Source organism: Oncorhynchus clarkii, chromosome 17 (assembly GCF_045791955.1).
Source record: "Oncorhynchus clarkii lewisi isolate Uvic-CL-2024 chromosome 17, UVic_Ocla_1.0, whole genome shotgun sequence".
NCBI classification, from domain to species: Eukaryota; Metazoa; Chordata; class Actinopteri; order Salmoniformes; family Salmonidae; genus Oncorhynchus; species Oncorhynchus clarkii.
This window is the reverse complement of record NC_092163.1, coordinates 2,717,198-2,734,594: the sequence shown is the minus strand read 5'-3', so window position 1 is coordinate 2,734,594 and position 17,397 is coordinate 2,717,198. Positions and strand designations below refer to the sequence as shown.

Here is a 17,397-nt window from a genome sequence, read left to right as displayed (position 1 = left end):
CTATGGAGTTAGCTCCTTCACCTCTCTCTCCTCTACCTCAACTTCTCGCTCTTCTGCCTTAATGTGTCTCTGTTCGCCCTCCTCCTCTTTGACAATCACATTGAGAGTACATGTAGGTTTCTCTCCAATGTGTCTTAACTGATGATTCCTTATGTTTGTTGCCCAACTGAAACTCTTCCCACAAAGTGTGCAGTGGTAAGGCTTCTCCCCTGTATGTACTCTTTGATGTTCCTTAAGTACTGAATAATAATTGAAGCTTTTCCCACATTGGGTACAGTGGTAAGGTTTCTCTCCACTATGTACTCTCTCGTGTCCCGTAAGTTTTACTTTCTCACTGAAACTCTTCCCACATTGTGAGCAGTGGTAAGGCTTGTGATTTTTCTGATGAGTCTTCAGGTTTCCTAACTGACTGAAACTCTTCCCACAAAGAGAGCAGTGGTAAGGCTTCTCCCCAGTATGTACTCTTTGATGGTCCTTAAGTCTTCCTGAATGATTGAAGCTCTTCTCACACTGGGTGCAGGGGTAAGGATTCTCTCCAATGTGCATTCTCTGGTGAGCCTTTAGCTTGCTTGGTGTCTGAAAACTCTTCCCACATTGACGGCAAAGGTAAGTCTTATTTATTTTGGGAGTTTGTTGCTGTGATTTGTGGCGAGTTGGATAAATAAAACTGTCGCTACAGCCGGGTTGGGGCTTCTGTCTGCGGTTTCCTGATGGTGTGGGACTGGGCTTGCTGTCTGAGTCTGGGTTGGAGCTCTTTCCTGTGAGAATATAAACACATATGGGATAAGAACCAGAAAGAGCGGAAACAAAGGCTTTTGGGTTTAAAAATGCAAGATTCAACATGAATTTGGTGGGATGTGAGCTGGAGGGCGTGTACATTAACAGAGCAATAACAGACTTTACAAGGGGCTTGTTGCTTTGCATCACACAGAGATAAATTACAATGCATTGCACACTGGTGAGTACTGTACAGTCATTTGTTTTGGCGCTCATCCTCCCACATTCAGAAGCCTGAGGGTTTATACTACAAAGCAGGATCAATGAGTTAGCCAGCTAACTTGCCTAAATATTCAGAAATAACTTTAAGCTTGATATTGGCATGGTCTAATTGACTTTGAGTAAAGCCAGTGTGTCTATGTATGAGGATGACTCAACACTGTACACGTCAGCTACCACGGCGTCTGAAATAACAGCAACACTTACAAAGAGTTAGTTTTTTTATTTTATTTTTTATTTCACCTTTATTTAACCAGGTAGGCTAGTTGATAACACCTTTATTTAACCAGGTAGGCCAGTTGATAACACCTTTATTTAACCAGGTAGGCCAGTTGATAACACCTTTATTTAACCAGGTAGGCCAGTTGATAACACCTTTATTTAACCAGGTAGGCTAGTTGAGAACAAGTTCTCATTTGCAACTGCGACCTGGCCAAGATAAAGCATAGCAGTGTGAACAGACAACACAGAGTTACACATGGAGTAAACAATTAACAAGTCAATAACACAGTAGAAAAAAAAGAGAGTCTATATACATTGTGTGCAAAAGGCATGAGGAGGTAGGCGAATAATTAAAATTTTGCAGATTAACACTGGAGTGATAAATGATCAGATGGTCATGTACAGGTAGAGATACTGGTGTGCAAAAGAGCAGAAAAGTAAATAAATATAAACAGTATGGGGATGAGGTAGGTAAAATTGGGTGGGCTATTTACAGATAGACTATGTACAGCTGCAGCGATCGGTTAGCTGCTCAGATAGCAGATGTTTGAAGTTGGTGAGGGAGAGAAGTCTCCAACTTCAGCGATTTTTGCAATTCGTTCCAGTCACAGGCAGCAGAGAACTGGAACGAAAGGCGGCCAAATTAGGTGTTGGCTTTAGGGATGATCAGTGAGATACACCTGCTGGAGCGCGTGCTACGGGTGGGTGTTGCCATCGTGACCAGTGAACTGAGATAAGGCGGAGCTTTACCTAGCATGGACTTGTAGATGACCTGGAGCCAGTGGGTCTGGCGACGAATATGTAGCGAGGGCCAGCCGACTAGAGCATACAGGTCGCAGTGGTGGGTGGTATAAGGTGCTTTAGTAACAAAACGGATGGCACTGTGATAAACTGCATCCAGTTTGCTGAGTAGAGTATTGGAAGCTATTTTGTAGATGACATCGCCGAAGTCGAGGATCGGTAGGATAGTCAGTTTTACTAGGGTAAGTTTGGCGGCGTGAGTGAAGGAGGCTTAGTAGCGGAATAGAAAGCCGACTCTAGATTTGATTTTAGATTGGATATGTTTGATATGAGTCTGGAAGGAGAGTTTCAGAATAGGTGGTAAGGAATCAAAAACCAAAAGCATTGTATTTGGGACAAATCATTAACTAAACCCTAAACCTCAACAAAATCTTGTAATGAATCATGTGGAAATCGAGCAGGTTGAGGAGACTAAACTGCATGGAGTAACCCTGGATTGTAAACTGTCATGGTCAAAACACATTGATACAACAGTAGCTAAGATGGGGAGAAGTCTGTCCTTAATAAAGCACTGCTCTTCATTCTTAACAACACTATCAACAAGGCAGGTCCTACAGGCCCTAGTTTTGTCGCACCTGAATACTGTTCAGCCGTGTGGTCAGGTGCCACAAAAATGGACTTCGAAAAATTGCAATTGGCTCAGAACAGGGCAGCACGGCTGGCCCTTGGATGTACACAGAGAGCATTAATAATATGCATGTCAATCTCTCCTGGCTCAAAGTGGAGGAGAGATTGACTTTATCACTACTTGTATTTGTGAGAGGTGTTGAAAGCACCGAGCTGTCTGTTTAAACTACTGGCACACAGCTCAGACACTCATGCATACTAGAGGTCGACCGATTAATCGGAATGGCCGATTACATTGCACTCCACGAGGAAACTGCGTGGCAGGCTGACTACCTGTTATGTGAGTGCAGCGAGGAGCCAAGGTGCTAGCTAGCATTAAACCTATTATAAAAAACAATCAATCTTAACATAATCACTAGTTAACTACACATGGTTGATGATATTACTAGTTTAACTAGCTTGTCCTGCGTTGCATATAATCGATGCGGTGCCTGTTAATTTATCATTGAATCACAGCCTACTTCGCCAAACGGATGATTTAACAAGCGCATTTGCGAAAAAAGCACAATCGTTGCATGAATGTACCCAAACATAAACATCAATGCCTTTCTTAAAATCAAAACACAAGTCTATATTTTTAAACCTGCATATTTAGTTAATATTTCCTGCTAACATGAATTTTTTTTAACTAGGGAAATTGTGTCACTTCTCTTGCGTTCTGTGCAACAGAGTCAGGGTATATGTAGCAGTTTGGGCCGCCTGGCTCGTTGCGAACTGTGTGAAGACCATTTCTTCCTAACAAAGACAGCCAACTTCGCCAAATGGGGGATGATTTAACAAAAGCGCATTTGCGAAAAAAAGCACAATCGTTGCACGAATGTACCTAAGCATAAACATCAATGCCTTTCTTAAAATCAATACACAGAAGTATATATTTTTTTAAACCTGCATATTTAGTTAAAAGAAATTCATGTTAGCAGGCAATATTAAACAAGGGAAATTGTGTCACTTCTCTTGCGTTCATTGCACACAGAGTCAGGGTATATGCAACAGAGTGGGCCGCCTGGCTCGTTGCGAATTAATTTTGCCAGAATTTGACATAATTATGACATAACATTGAAGGTTGTGCAATGTAACAGCAATATTTAGGCTTAGGGATGCCACCCGTTAGATAAAATACGGAACGGTTTCCGTATTTCACTGAATTAATTTAACAAAGGATATAAAAACAATACCCCCTGTTGAACAGCTGGGACTGTGAAGCAGCAATCATAGACACATGCACACAGGTATTTTGTGTTGTAGATATGTGGTAGTGGAGTAGAGGCCTGAGGGAACACAATATGTTGTAGATATGTGGTAGTGGAGTAGAGGCCTGAGGGAACACAATATGTTGTAGATATGTGGTAGTGGAGTAGAGGCCTGAGGGAACACAATATGTTGTAGATATGTGGTAGTGGAGTAGAGGCCTGAGGGAACACAATATGTTGTAGATATGTGGTAGTGGAGTAGAGGCCTGAGGGAACACAATATGTTGTAGATATGTGGTAGTGGAGTAGAGGCCTGAGGGAACACAATATGTTGTAGATATGTGGTAGTGGAGTAGAGGCCTGAGGGAACACAATATGTTGTAGATATGTGGTAGTGGAGTAGAGGCCTGAGGGAACACAATATGTTGTAGATATGTGGTAGTGGAGTAGAGGCCTGAGGGAACACAATATGTTGTAGATATGTGGTAGTGGAGTAGAGGCCTGAGGGAACACAATATGTTGTAGATATGTGGTAGTGGAGTAGAGGCCTGAGGGAACACAATATGTTGTAGATATGTGGTAGTGGAGTAGAGGCCTGAGGGAACACAATATGTTGTAGATATGTGGTAGTGGAGTAGAGGCCTGAGGGAACACAATATGTTGTAGATATGTGGTAGTGGAGTAGAGGCCTGAGGGAACACAATATGTTGTAGATATGTGGTAGTGGAGTAGAGGCCTGAGGGAACACAATATGTTGTAGATATGTGGTAGTGGAGTAGAGGCCTGAGGGAACACAATATGTTGTAGATATGTGGTAGTGGAGTAGAGGCCTGAGGGAACACAATATGTTGTAGATATGTGGTAGTGGAGTAGAGGCCTGAGGGAACACAATATGTTGTAGATATGTGGTAGTGGAGTAGAGGCCTGAGGGAACACAATATGTTGTAGATATGTGGTAGTGGAGTAGAGGCCTGAGGGAACACAATATGTTGTAGATATGTGGTAGTGGAGTAGAGGCCTGAGGGAACACAATATGTTGTAGATATGTGGTAGTGGAGTAGAGGCCTGAGGGAACACGCGTAAGATGTTGTGAAATCTGTTGTGAATGTATTGTAATGTTTTTAAAATGTGTAACTGCCTTCATTTTGCCAAGGCAGCAGCTAATGAGGATCCATAATAAATACAAACTTGCCTAAATATTCAGAAACAACTTGAAGCTTGATATTGGCATGGTCTAATTTGACTCAACAACCCAAAACACACATAAAAGTTTAGATTTCTTAATGTACCAGAAAATCAACTGTAATGTGGGGTTGTTTATTAAAATTAGCTCATTGATCCTGATTTGTATAGCACTCTAAAACAAACAATGTTGTTAGCTTGAATTTACCTGAGTCACTGGTTTCTTCCTCCTTGATTTCTCTCTCCTCCTCCTCTTTCACAATCACATTGAGTTCCAGTGTTTGACTGCAGTCCTCCAGCTTCACTGACACCACTTCTGGACCCTGTTGTGAGCTTCTCTGGGCCGGATCACCACAGCCAGAACCCGGCTCAGACATGGTCGGCTAGAGGTGGATCTAAAAGAGGAGACCTCAACAAGTTCTGGGGGATTTTCACTAACCTTGATCGTGGGATAGTTCCAAAAATATATATGTAGCTAAAATAGCTAACAACTCATCCCGTCCAACAGGGATTAACACAAACCGGTAGCCAATTAGTTTAGCAACGGTTGTGGTCAAGATAATTTAGCTAGCTAACTACCTAGCTAGTCGCCAGCTAGCTTATTCCTCGCTAGACATTTTACTCACAATGCAATGATAGATGACTAAATATAAAATAAAAGACACACTTCAACTCTCACTGAATTTAGTTAGCTAGCTACACAAACGGGTTGGATTGGAGTGTTGTTCTAGCTAGTTTGGATAACAACAAAGACAGGCCGCGGCAACCACTAACGATTCACGGAATGCGTTAGTTTACAGACCAAATTTACAAGCTCACATTTAAAATGTTAGCAGTAGGCTACTTGATACTGATTTCCTTTGGCTACTTGTTTGGTTGATGAGATCCAGTGAGAGCGCAAGCAGAATCAATCATCCACCTGCGTCTCGACGTCAGCGTCTCGTCAGCAACATTAATGAAGTACTTCCGGGTCACGGAATTTCGGAAACTTTCAAAAAATAAAGTCCCCCCATGTAATAGTAGAAAGGTGTCAATAACCTGTATTTAATTGTGATATAGAGAAAAGTGTCTAAACGCTAGGGATAGGGGGAAAGTGTCTAAACACTGGGGATAGGGGAAAAGTGTCTAAACGCTAGGGATAGGGGGAAAGTGTCTAAACGCTAGGGATAGGGGGAAAGTGTCTAAACGCTAGGGATAGGGGGAAAGTGTCTAAACGCTAGGGATAGGGGGAAAGTGTCTAAACGCTAGGGATAGGGGAAAGGTGTGACACCCATCAGGCCCCCGAGCCCAGACCCGGTATATGAAATACATATTGGCTGGTAGAGTGAAAACTATTCTAGGCGCTGCACTAGGGAATACTCAGTAGGGTCTGTAGAATGTATATAGGGTACCATTTCATGGGAGACTCAATTATATGGCGTGTTGCTGGCCTTTTACTCCACCCAATCCATTGTACAAAACATTAGGAACACCTGCTCTTTCCATGACAAAAACTGGTGAAATAAATCCAGGTGAAATCGGGTGAAAGCTATGATCCCTTATTGATGTCACTTGTTAAATCCACTTCAATCAGTGTAGATGAAGGGGAGGAGACAGGTTAAAGAAGAAATGTGATGCCTCGAGACAATTGAGACATGGATTGTGTACAGATCCTTCGGAAAAGTATTCAGACCCCTTGACTTTTCCCGTATCAATTTACACATAATACCCCATAATGACAAAGCAAAAACAGGTTTTTAGAAAATTTTGCACATTTATTAAAACTAAAAAACGTAAATAATACATAAACATAAGTATTCAGACCCTTTACTCAGTACTTTGTGGAAGCATTTTTGGCAGCGATTACAGCCAAGAGTCTTCTTGGGTAAGATGCTACAAGCTTGGCACACCTGTATTTTGGGAGTTTCTCACATTCTTCTCTGCCGATCCTCTCAATCTCTGTCAGGTTGGATGGGGAGCGTCGCTGCACTGCTATTTTCAGGTCTCTCCAGAGACGGTCGATCGGGTTAAAGTCCGTGCTCTGGCTGGGCCACTCAAGGACATTCAGAGACGTGTCCCGTTGCCACTCCTGCTTTGTCTCAGCTGTGTGCTTATGGTTGTTGACCTGTTGGAAGGTGAACCTTCAACCCCGGACTGAAGTCCTGAGTGATCTGGAGCAGGTTTTCATTGGGATCTCTCTATACATTGCTCCGTTCATCTGTCCCTCGATCCTGACTAGTCTCCAGGTCCCTGCCGCTGACAAACATCCCCACAGCATGATGCTGCCACCACCATGCTTCACCGTAGGGATGCTGCCAGGTTTCCTCCAGACGTGACGATTGGCATTCAGGCCAAAGAGTTCAATCTTGGTTTCATCAGACCAGAGAATCTTGTTTCTCATGGTCTGAGAGTCCTTTAGGTGCCAACTCCAAGCGGGCTGTCATGTGCCTTTTACTGAGGAGTGGCATCCTGTCTGGCCATTCTACCATAAAGGCCTGATTGGTGTAGTGCAGCAGAGATGGTTGTCAGTTTGGACGGGTGGCCAGCTCTAGGATGAGTCATGATGGTTCCAAACTTCTTCCATTTAAGAATGATGGAGGCAACTGTGTTCTTGGGGACCTTCAATGCTGCAGAAATGTTTTGGTACCCTTCCCCAGATGTATGTCTCGACAGAATACTGTCTCAGAGCTCTATGGACAATTCCTTCGAGCTCATGGCTTGTTTTTTGCTCTCTCATGCACTGTCAACTGTGGGACCTTATATAGACAGGTGTGTGCCTTTCCAAATCATGTCCAATCAATCAACAGGTGGACTCCAAGTTGTCGAAACATCTCAAGGATTAATATTTATGTAAATAAGCTATTTCTGTATTTTATTTTTTAATACATTTGCAAAAATGTCAAAAAACCTATTCTCGATTTGTCGTTATGGGGTATTGTGTGTAGATAAAGAATGGCCCATCACCCAAAGGACATCCAGCCAACTTCACACAACTGTGGGAAGCATTGGATTCAACATGGCTCCGCATCCCTATAGAACGCTTTCGACACCTTGTAGAGTCCATTCCCCGACAAATTGAGGCTGTTCTGAGGGCAAAAGGGGGTGCAACTCAATATTAGGAAGGTGTTCCTAATGTTGTGTCCACTCAGTGTACATATGGTGTCATTTCATGGGGCACTGAATAATACAGTGTTGCTGGACTAATTGTTTTTTTTTTAACATCATTTTAACATTATGTCCTATAAAGCTGCAAAAAAGTTTATCCCCGGACTTTTATTTTGAAATCAAATTCCGAAAACCTGAAGTCTTAATGTGGATAGGATATAGCTAGTGTGTTGCTGCCATGACCCCCTAACCCTGCTGACTGTGTCTGGTCTGGATTAATGGAGCACTGGGATACATGTTTGTGAGTGTCATATCAGCTGTCGTAGTTGTGCATATTTTGGCCATTTGACAGATACATAACTTTTTTTTAGTCTGTGGCTGAAAATATGGAGTTTTTGCCCAGTCCCAAGTATGGGTAACTGCATAGTTGTGCTGCGTTCTTTTTGAAGAATCTAAAATATAAGATATGTTTTGATTTGTTTAACACTTCTTTGGTTACTATATGATTCCATGTGTGTTATTTCATAGTGTTGATGTATCATGTATTATTCTACAATGTAGAAAATAGTAAACATAAAGAAAAACCCTGGAATGAGAAGGTGTGTCCTAACTGTTGACTGGTACTGTATGTGTATATATATATATATTTTTTATTGTTGCCTGTTTTGCATGTTATTTTGGCATTAATACATGTCACATTTCAGTTTGCAAACAATGTCAAATAAATAAATAAAACATTGAGTTAATAAAGCCACATACAAACTTGGTCTCTTTTTTTTCTCTTCTTGAGTAAGGCAGCTCCAAAATGCAGGTGTTTCAGCCTAGCTCAGGGCTTTCTGTGGTGGTGGGACAGCCAGCGGAAAATACGAAGCATAGGGGTTTGGTAATGTTCTCTAGTTGCTCCGTGATTGGCTCAGTGTTCTGTCACTCATGGGGACACTACGTCACCGCAAAATCTACTGGGTAGAGCTCGAAAATTTGATTTTGATCTAACTTTATTAAACGTTGATCTAACTGCATTAAGCGTTGATCTAACTTTATTAAACGAGCACCACTCTTTATTCATCACAGACATTCACCAGAGTAGCCTCTTCGCTGGGCAGATGAACGAGTAGAGAAGAGACTGTGTGTAAAGTAGATAATCCTACACAGGCCTGCAGTGTAATGTTATATTATTCCAACAATTAATGTCTGGCATCTTTTATTCTTGTGATTTATCATCACCATGATACAATACTGACTTTTCATGGATAAAGACAATCTACCAACATCATCCACCTTTAATGAAGAAGAAGATTACAGTTTGTTAGCGTTTATTATTTAATTAATGGATACTTTACAATGTTCTAAACCAGGGGTTGGAACCAGTTCAGGGAACAGAAAAGAAAACCGGAATTTCAAGGAACAGAACCAGAACTGTCAACGAAAGGGATCTATACTGTTCCGGAACAGAACAGTTATTTTAAAAGCATGGGAACTGGTTAATAATGTTCTTTTACATTCCAGGCATTTTTTTCTCAGTCCCTATACACTCAGAAACGTATTCCAGTGTCTGCCTGCTGAAAATCTTTGCCAGTGTGTGTAGGCTACATTCCCCCTCCCCTCCCACCGAAGCATGCATAATCTACTGTAGCTACTGACATTACTGGCGTGATTCAGACATTACGGAGAGAGAGGTTTAATTAGAGAACATTGATGAACTATTTCAATACTAGTTAAGGATACTAAGGATACTATAGTTATCACGTTTAGGAGGCATTATCTGTACTGTAATGGAACTGAGAGTCATGATTAAGAGATAGTTCTGGTCCAACGTCAGTTAAAGCCAACTCTCTGAAGTTCAAAGATATTCAAAGTTTCATCATAGAAGCCGCTCCTCCGTAGGTATACTTCCGTGGGCTGCCTAGTGGTTAGAGTGTTGGACTAGTAACCAGAAGGTTGCAAGTTCAAACCCCATATCTGACAAGGTACAAATCTGTCGTTCTGCCCCTGAACAGGCAGTTAACCCACTGTTCCTAGGCCATCATTGAAAATAAGAATTTGTTCTTAACTGACTTGCCGTGTTAAATAAAGGTAAAATAAAAATAAAATAATTCAGATAATACATGTCATAACAGATAATACATGTCATAACAGATCATACATGTCATAACAGATAATACATGTCATAACAGATCATACATGTCATAACAGATCATACATGTCATAACAGATCATACATGTCATAACAGATAATACATGTCATAACAGATAATACATGTCATAACAGATCATACATGTCATAACAGATAATACATGTCATAACAGATCATACATGTCATAACAGATCATACATGTCATAACAGATCATACATGTCATAACAGATCATACATGTCATAACAGATAATACATGTCATAACAGATAATACATGTCATAACAGATAATACATGTCATAACAGATCATACATGTCATAACAGATAATACATGTCATAACAGATAATACATGTCATAACAGATAATACATGTCATAACAGATCATACATGTCATAACAGATAATACATGTCATAACAGATCATACATGTCATAACAGATCATACATGTCATAACAGATCATACATGTCATAACAGATCATAACAGATAATACATGTCATAACAGATAATACATGTCATAACAGATCATACATGTCATAACAGATAATACATGTCATAACAGATCATACATGTCATAACAGATCATAACAGATAATACATGTCATAACAGATAATACATGTCATAACAGATAATACATGTCATAACAGATAATACATGTCATAACAGATCATACATGTCATAACAGATCATACATGTCATAACAGATCATACATGTCATAACAGATCATACATGTCATAACAGATCATACATGTCATAACAGATCATAACAGATAATACATGTCATAACAGATAATACATGTCATAACAGATCATACATGTCATAACAGATAATACATGTCATAACAGATCATACATGTCATAACAGATCATAACAGATAATACATGTCATAACAGATAATACATGTCATAACAGATAATACATGTCATAACAGATAATACATGTCATAACAGATCATACATGTCATAACAGATCATACATGTCATAACAGATCATACATGTCATAACAGATCATACATGTCATAACAGATCATAACAGATAATACATGTCATAACAGATAATACATGTCATAACAGATCATACATGTCATAACAGATAATACATGTCATAACAGATCATACATGTCATAACAGATCATAACAGATAATACATGTCATAACAGATAATACATGTCATAACAGATAATACATGTCATAACAGATAATACATGTCATAACAGATCATACATGTCATAACAGATCATACATGTCATAACAGATCATACATGTCATAACAGATAATACAGATCATAACAGATAATACATGTCATAACAGATCATAACAGATAATACATGTCATAACAGATAATACATGTCATAACAGATAATACATGTCATAACAGATAATACATGTCATAACAGATAATACATGTCATAACAGATAATACATGTCATAACAACAAGATGCCCAGCGCGTCATGGTTCGAACCGGTTCAGAACTTTACTTTGCTGGAATGGAACAAAAAAACAATAACGGTTCTGTTCAGAACAAAATAATTGGGAAATACTTTCAGGTTCCATCCAGATCATGACATGTCAATACAAACCAGCCCTTCTACTGAGTTTAATCAGGTATAAAACAATATCCACAACAGAATAGGGCCCATGGTCAAAAGTAGTGCACTACAGAATAGGGCCCATAGTCAAAAGTAGTGCACTACAGAATAGGGCCCATAGTCAAAAGTAGTGCACTACAGAATAGGGCCCATAGTCAAATGCAGTGCACTACAGAATAGGGCCCATAGTCGAAAGTAGTGCACTACAGGGTGAATAGCGCGCCATTTGGGACATTCAGCCCCCAGTATATACTATATATAGACTCAGCCCCAGTATATAATATATATAGACTCAGCCCCCAGTATATACTATATACAGACTCAGCCCCAGTATATACTATATATAGACTCAGCCCCAGTATATACTATATATATATATATATATATAGACTCAGCCCCAGTATATACTATATACAGACTCAGCCCCCAGTATATACTATATATAGACTCAGACCCCAGTATATACTATATATAGACTCAGCCCCCAGTATATACTATATATAGACTCAGCCCCCAGTATATACTATATATAGACTCAGCCCCCAGTATATACTATATACAGACTCAGACCCCAGTATATACTATATACAGACTCAGCCCCCAGTATATACTATATACAGACTCAGCCCCCAGTATATACTATATATAGACTCAGCCCCAGTATATACTATATATAGACTCAGCCCCAGTATATACTATATACAGACTCAGCCCCAGTATATACTATATATAGACTCAGCCCCAGTATATACTATATATAGACTCAGCCCCAGTATTCAGCTCAAGTCAAATATAGATTATGCTACTGTCAACTGTTTTGCATTGAAATGTTAGTCGTGTACATGGGCATACGTACCTTTAAAGGGACATTTCAAAAACATTCTACTACATATTCATAATCTCAAGCACCAACCCAACATCAGCAGATGTGAAAATGGCGCGTTTCTATGTTTGGTAGTAGATAAAGGAAGATACGTTTGTAGTGGCAACCGATGTAGTGTACGTGGACACCTGCTCGTCCAACATCTCATTCCAAAATCATGGTCAAATGTAGTGCACTATATCCAGGTCGTATAATTCCATCCAGGCCAGGAGGAGGTCAGGAGGAGGAGTCAACCAATTAATTTATAGTCCTGAGATAACATTCCATAACTGCTGGTAGCAGTAAATCACCAACCTTGGCTTTGTACCTGTTCAGACTGTACACACTGTAGCACATTAGGTGGTATCTTGTTCAGACTGTACACACTGTAGCACATTAGGTGGAATCTTGTTCAGACTATACACACTGTAGCACATTAGGAGGTGGTATCCTGTTCAGAAATAATTCATTAAATAAATGATGCTTGGGTCAAGGCCAGGAACACAGGCTTAGGCCCGGACTGGCAACCTGGTTTACAATGAGACACGTATTGTTAACGTAAACCAATCAGGCTTTAGGCCTGGGAATAGCACTATTACAGCAACCACTATAGTTGTTAACGATCTTGTCTCGATCTCATCTAAATACGGATGATACTACTACGTTACGGAATTACCCCGACTGCTGACCTGGCTGTGACAAGGCTACAGTCTGATTTTACAGTTGTGCAGGAAAAACCCTTACTGATTTTTAAAACTCAAATGGTGCTGCCCATGACCATGCTGTCACAGAAGATGCAATTGCAAGGACAGGTGTGAATTTCAATAACTATAGAGTTGCTTATCTATTCTCTCTTCACCTTTATTTCACGTCACTCTCCTCTCCCTCAACTTCTTTCTTTTCTTCCTCCTCCTCCTCCTCCTCCTCCTCCTTGACAATCACATTGAAAGCACAGGCAGGCTTCCCTCCAATGTGTATTTTCTCATGACTTTTAAGACTTCTTAGCTGAGTGAAACCCCCCCCACAATGAGAGCAGTGGTAAAGCTTCTCGCCTGTATGTACTCTCTGATGTTTCTTAAGGTTTCCTGGCTGACTGAAACTCTTACCGCAAAGAGAGCAGTGGTAAGGCTTCTCCCCTGTATGTGTTCTCTGGTGTTTCTTAAGGTTTCCTGGCTGACTGAAACTCTTACCACATAGAGAGCAGTGGTAAGGCTTCTCCCCTGTATGTATTCTCTGGTGTTCCTTAAGGCTTCCTGAATAATTAAAGCTCTTCTCACATTGGCTGCAGTGATAAGGCTTCTTTCCACTATGCACTTTGCCATGTCTCTTAAGATTTACCTTCTCACTGAAACCCCTCCCACATTGGGAGCAGTGGTAAGGTTTCTCTCCTGTGTGTACTCTTTGATGATTCTTTAGATTACTTGAGGAACGGAAACTCTTCCCACATTGATGGCATGGGTAACGACCACGATCAGGCAGTCTTGGTGTATCTGGGTCAACTACACTACTATTGTCCTCCTCTTCCTCAACTTCTCGCTTTTCCTCCTCTTTGATTTCCCTCTCAACCTCCTCCTCTTTGACAATCACATTTAACGCACAAACAGGCTTCCCTCCATTGTGTATTCTTTGATGACTTTTAAGATGTAGTAGCTGAGTGAATCCCTCCCCACACTCAGAGCAGTGGTAAGGCTTTTCTCCAGTGTGTACTTTTTGATGATTCTGTAGATTACTTGAGGAACGGAAACTCTTCCCACATTGATGGCAGGGGTAAAGACTACAACCAGGTAATGTTGATGTATCTGGGTCAACTATACCACTATTGTCCTCCTCTTCCTCAACTTCTCGCTTTTCCTCCTCTTTGATTTCCCTCTCAACCTCCTCCTCTTTGACAATCACATTTAAAACACAGACAGGCTTCCCTCCAATGTGTATTCTCTGATGACGTTTAAGACGCCTGAGCTGAGTGAATCCCTCGCCACACTGAGAACAGTGGTAAGGCTTCTCTCCACTGTGTGATCTCTGGTGACTCTTTAGGTCTCCTGCGAAACGAAAATTCTTTCCACACTGTGAGCAGTGGTAAGGTTTCTCCCCTGTGTGAATTCTCTGGTGTTTCTTAAGGCTTCCTGGCTGACTGAAATGCTTCCTACAAAGAGCACAGTGGTAAGGTTTCTCCCCTGTATGTACTCTTTGGTGTTCCTTAAGGCTTCCAGAATGATTGAAGCTCTTCCCGCATTGGGTGCAGTGGTAAGGCTTCTCTCCACTATGTACTCTCTCGTGTCTCTTAAGGTTTACTTTCTCACTGAAACTCTTCCCACATGCAGAGCAGTGGAAAGGTTTTTCTCCAGTGTGTACTCTTTGATGATTCTTTAGAATAGTGGAGGAACTGAAACTCTTCTCACATTGAGGGCACGAATAACTCCCATGTCCAGGTAGTCTTGATGCTGTGGAACTGGGCTTGTTGACTGAGTCTGGGTTGGGGATCTCTCCTGTAAGAATATGAACATACATATGGTCAGAAACTGAAGAAACTGAAGAAACAAAGGCTTTAAGCTTACCAATGCAGGATTCAACATTAATTTGGATTAACAGAGTACTGAAAGAAATACTTTGCAAAGGGCTTGTTGCATAGCATCGCACATAGATAATGGCATTGTGAAATTACAATGCATTGCCAAATGGTTGGTAGACACTCGCCTTCCCTCTTACACATACATATAGCCTGAGGGTTATAATACAAAGCAGAATCAATGAGTTAGCCAGCTAATATTCAGAAATATATATATTTTTTGAAAGATTAACTTGAAATTGGCATGGTCTAATTGACTTAACAACCAAAAACATATCTAAGTTTACATTTCTTAATGAACCAGAAAATCAATAGCTATTTTGGGTTGTTCAACTCTCTGAACCAAAGAGGATGTTAGCCTGAATTTACCTGAGTCAACAGAGTCCCTGTCCTCCTCTCGCTCTTCCTCCTCCCCCTCATTGATTTCTCTCTCCTCCTCCTCCTCTTTGACAATCACATTGAGTTCCACTGTTTGACTGCAGTCCGCCAGCTTCACTGACAGCAACTCTGGACCCCGCTGTGAGCTTCTCTGGGCTGGAACACCACAACCAGAACCTGGTTCAGACATGGTAGGCTAGAGGTGGATCTAAAAGAGGAGACCGAAAGAATTCAGGGTGATTTTCACAAACCTCGATCGTGGTATAGCTCCAGAAAAGACAGCAAAAATGTATCTAAGCTAGCTAACCACACATCCCGTCCAGCAGGAAACCTTTTTCCATAAAATAAATATAGGATTGACGGCAACAGCCAGTCAGATTAGGCCATAAGTGAATAAGAAAAACAGTGGCCGTTGAGTACAAGCATATTCAGTTCAAATTCATTACTATAATATGATACATTGATACATACAGTGATTGAAATGACCACCCCATCCTCAGTAGCCTATTCAAACATTCCCCTATAGGCTATTAGGCAACACAATAATTTTCTTGCGTTAGGAATTGCCCCTAATTCTAGGTAACAGAGTGATGTAGACACAGAGATGTCACTTTAAAATGTATGAAAAACCAATGAATACAAAGTTAAACAAACCATTCAACTCCATGCACAAGGACTAATTTGAACAATTTCCACAGAAAATTCTACAAAGTTTGGTAACAAGGACAGCACCAAACAGCAAAAACTGTAAATCCGCACTGTGTTTGTATAATTTTCAGTGAAAATTGTTAAAAGTTGTTTAGAATTGTTTTTTTGTGTGTGTATTTTACCCCCTTTTTCTCCCCAATTTCAAGATATACAATTGCGATTCAATTACGAAAAAAGAGACGCTCCTAGGGGTGTAAACTCAGTGGACTTGGAAACTAGAAGTGTTCCTGTGGGTGTAAACTCAGTGGACTTTGAAACTAGAAGTGTTCCTGGGGGTGTAAACTCAGTGGACTTGGAAACTAGAAGTGTTCCTGTGGGTGTAAACTCAGTGGACTTGGAAACTAGAAGTGTTCCTGGGGGTGTAAACTCAGTGGACTTGAAAACTATACGTTTTCCTGGGGGTGTAAACTCAGTGGGCTTGGAAACTAGAAGTGTTCCTGGGGGTGTAAACTCAGTGGACTTGGAAACTAGAAGTGTTCCTGGGGGTGTAAACTCAGTGGACTTGGAAACTAGAAGTGTTCCTGGGGGTGTAAACTCAGTGGGCTTGGAAACTAGAAGTGTTCCTGGGGGTGTAAACTCAGTGGACTTGGAAACTAGAAGTGTTCCTGGGGGTGTAAACTCAGTGGACTTGGAAACTAGAAGTGTTCCTGGGGGTGTAAACTCAGTGGATTTGGAAACTAGAAGTGTTCCTGGGGGTGTAAACTCAGTGGACTTGGAAACTAGAAGTGTTCCTGGGGGTGTAAACTCAGTGGACTTGGAAACTAGAAGTTTTCCTGGGGGTGTAAACTCAGTGGGCTTGGAAACTAGAAGTGTTCCTGGGGGTGTAAACTCAGTGGACTTGGAAACTAGAAGTGTTCCTGGGGGTGTATACTCAGTGGACTTGGAAACTAGAAGTGTTCCTGGGGGTGTAAACTCAGTGGATTTGGAAACTAGAAGTGTTCCTGGGTAGAATGAACCTGTTACTGCAGCGCAATGTACAGATAATTGTGTAAGGTGCAATAAATGATAGGAGGACACACATTGTTGACCATTTAGACTTGAAAAAAACAAC

The 17,397-nt window shown here is 40.8% G+C and overlaps 2 protein-coding genes across 2 annotated transcripts in view; both read right to left on the bottom strand.

The window, feature by feature from the left end:
• Positions 1-5,859, bottom strand: LOC139370224 (zinc finger protein 501-like). The gene is made up of 2 exons (XM_071109578.1): positions 5,227-5,859; positions 1-758 (listed from the first exon to the last, which is right to left on the bottom strand). The coding sequence occupies exons 1-2, from the start codon at positions 5,393-5,395 to the stop codon at positions 1-3; spliced, it is 927 nt and encodes a 308-aa protein (XP_070965679.1). The 5' UTR covers positions 5,396-5,859.
• Positions 5,860-13,555: 7,696 nt separating this feature from the next.
• The window catches only part of LOC139370080 (zinc finger protein 271-like), a 39,071-nt gene continuing 35,229 nt past the window's right edge, over positions 13,556-17,397 (bottom strand). The window contains exons 2-3 of the mRNA XM_071109396.1: positions 15,630-15,846; positions 13,556-15,180 (exon numbers count right to left, since the gene is read on the bottom strand). Coding sequence (XP_070965497.1) covers positions 13,556-15,180; positions 15,630-15,828 — 1,824 coding nt within the window. The 5' untranslated portion in view covers positions 15,829-15,846. The remainder of the gene's footprint in view (positions 15,181-15,629; positions 15,847-17,397) is intronic.

What these genes read in the sequence shown, in the direction of transcription:
- LOC139370224 (XM_071109578.1), bottom strand. Translation starts at nt 5,395, where the DNA reads ATGTCTGAGCCGGGTTCTGGCTGTGGTGATCCGGCCCAGAGAAGCTCA. An exon ending in GGAAGAAACCAGTGACTCAG is followed by an intron (nt 759 to 5,226) that starts GTAAATTCAAGC and finishes ATATTCTCACAG; the next exon opens with GAAAGAGCTCCAACCCAGAC.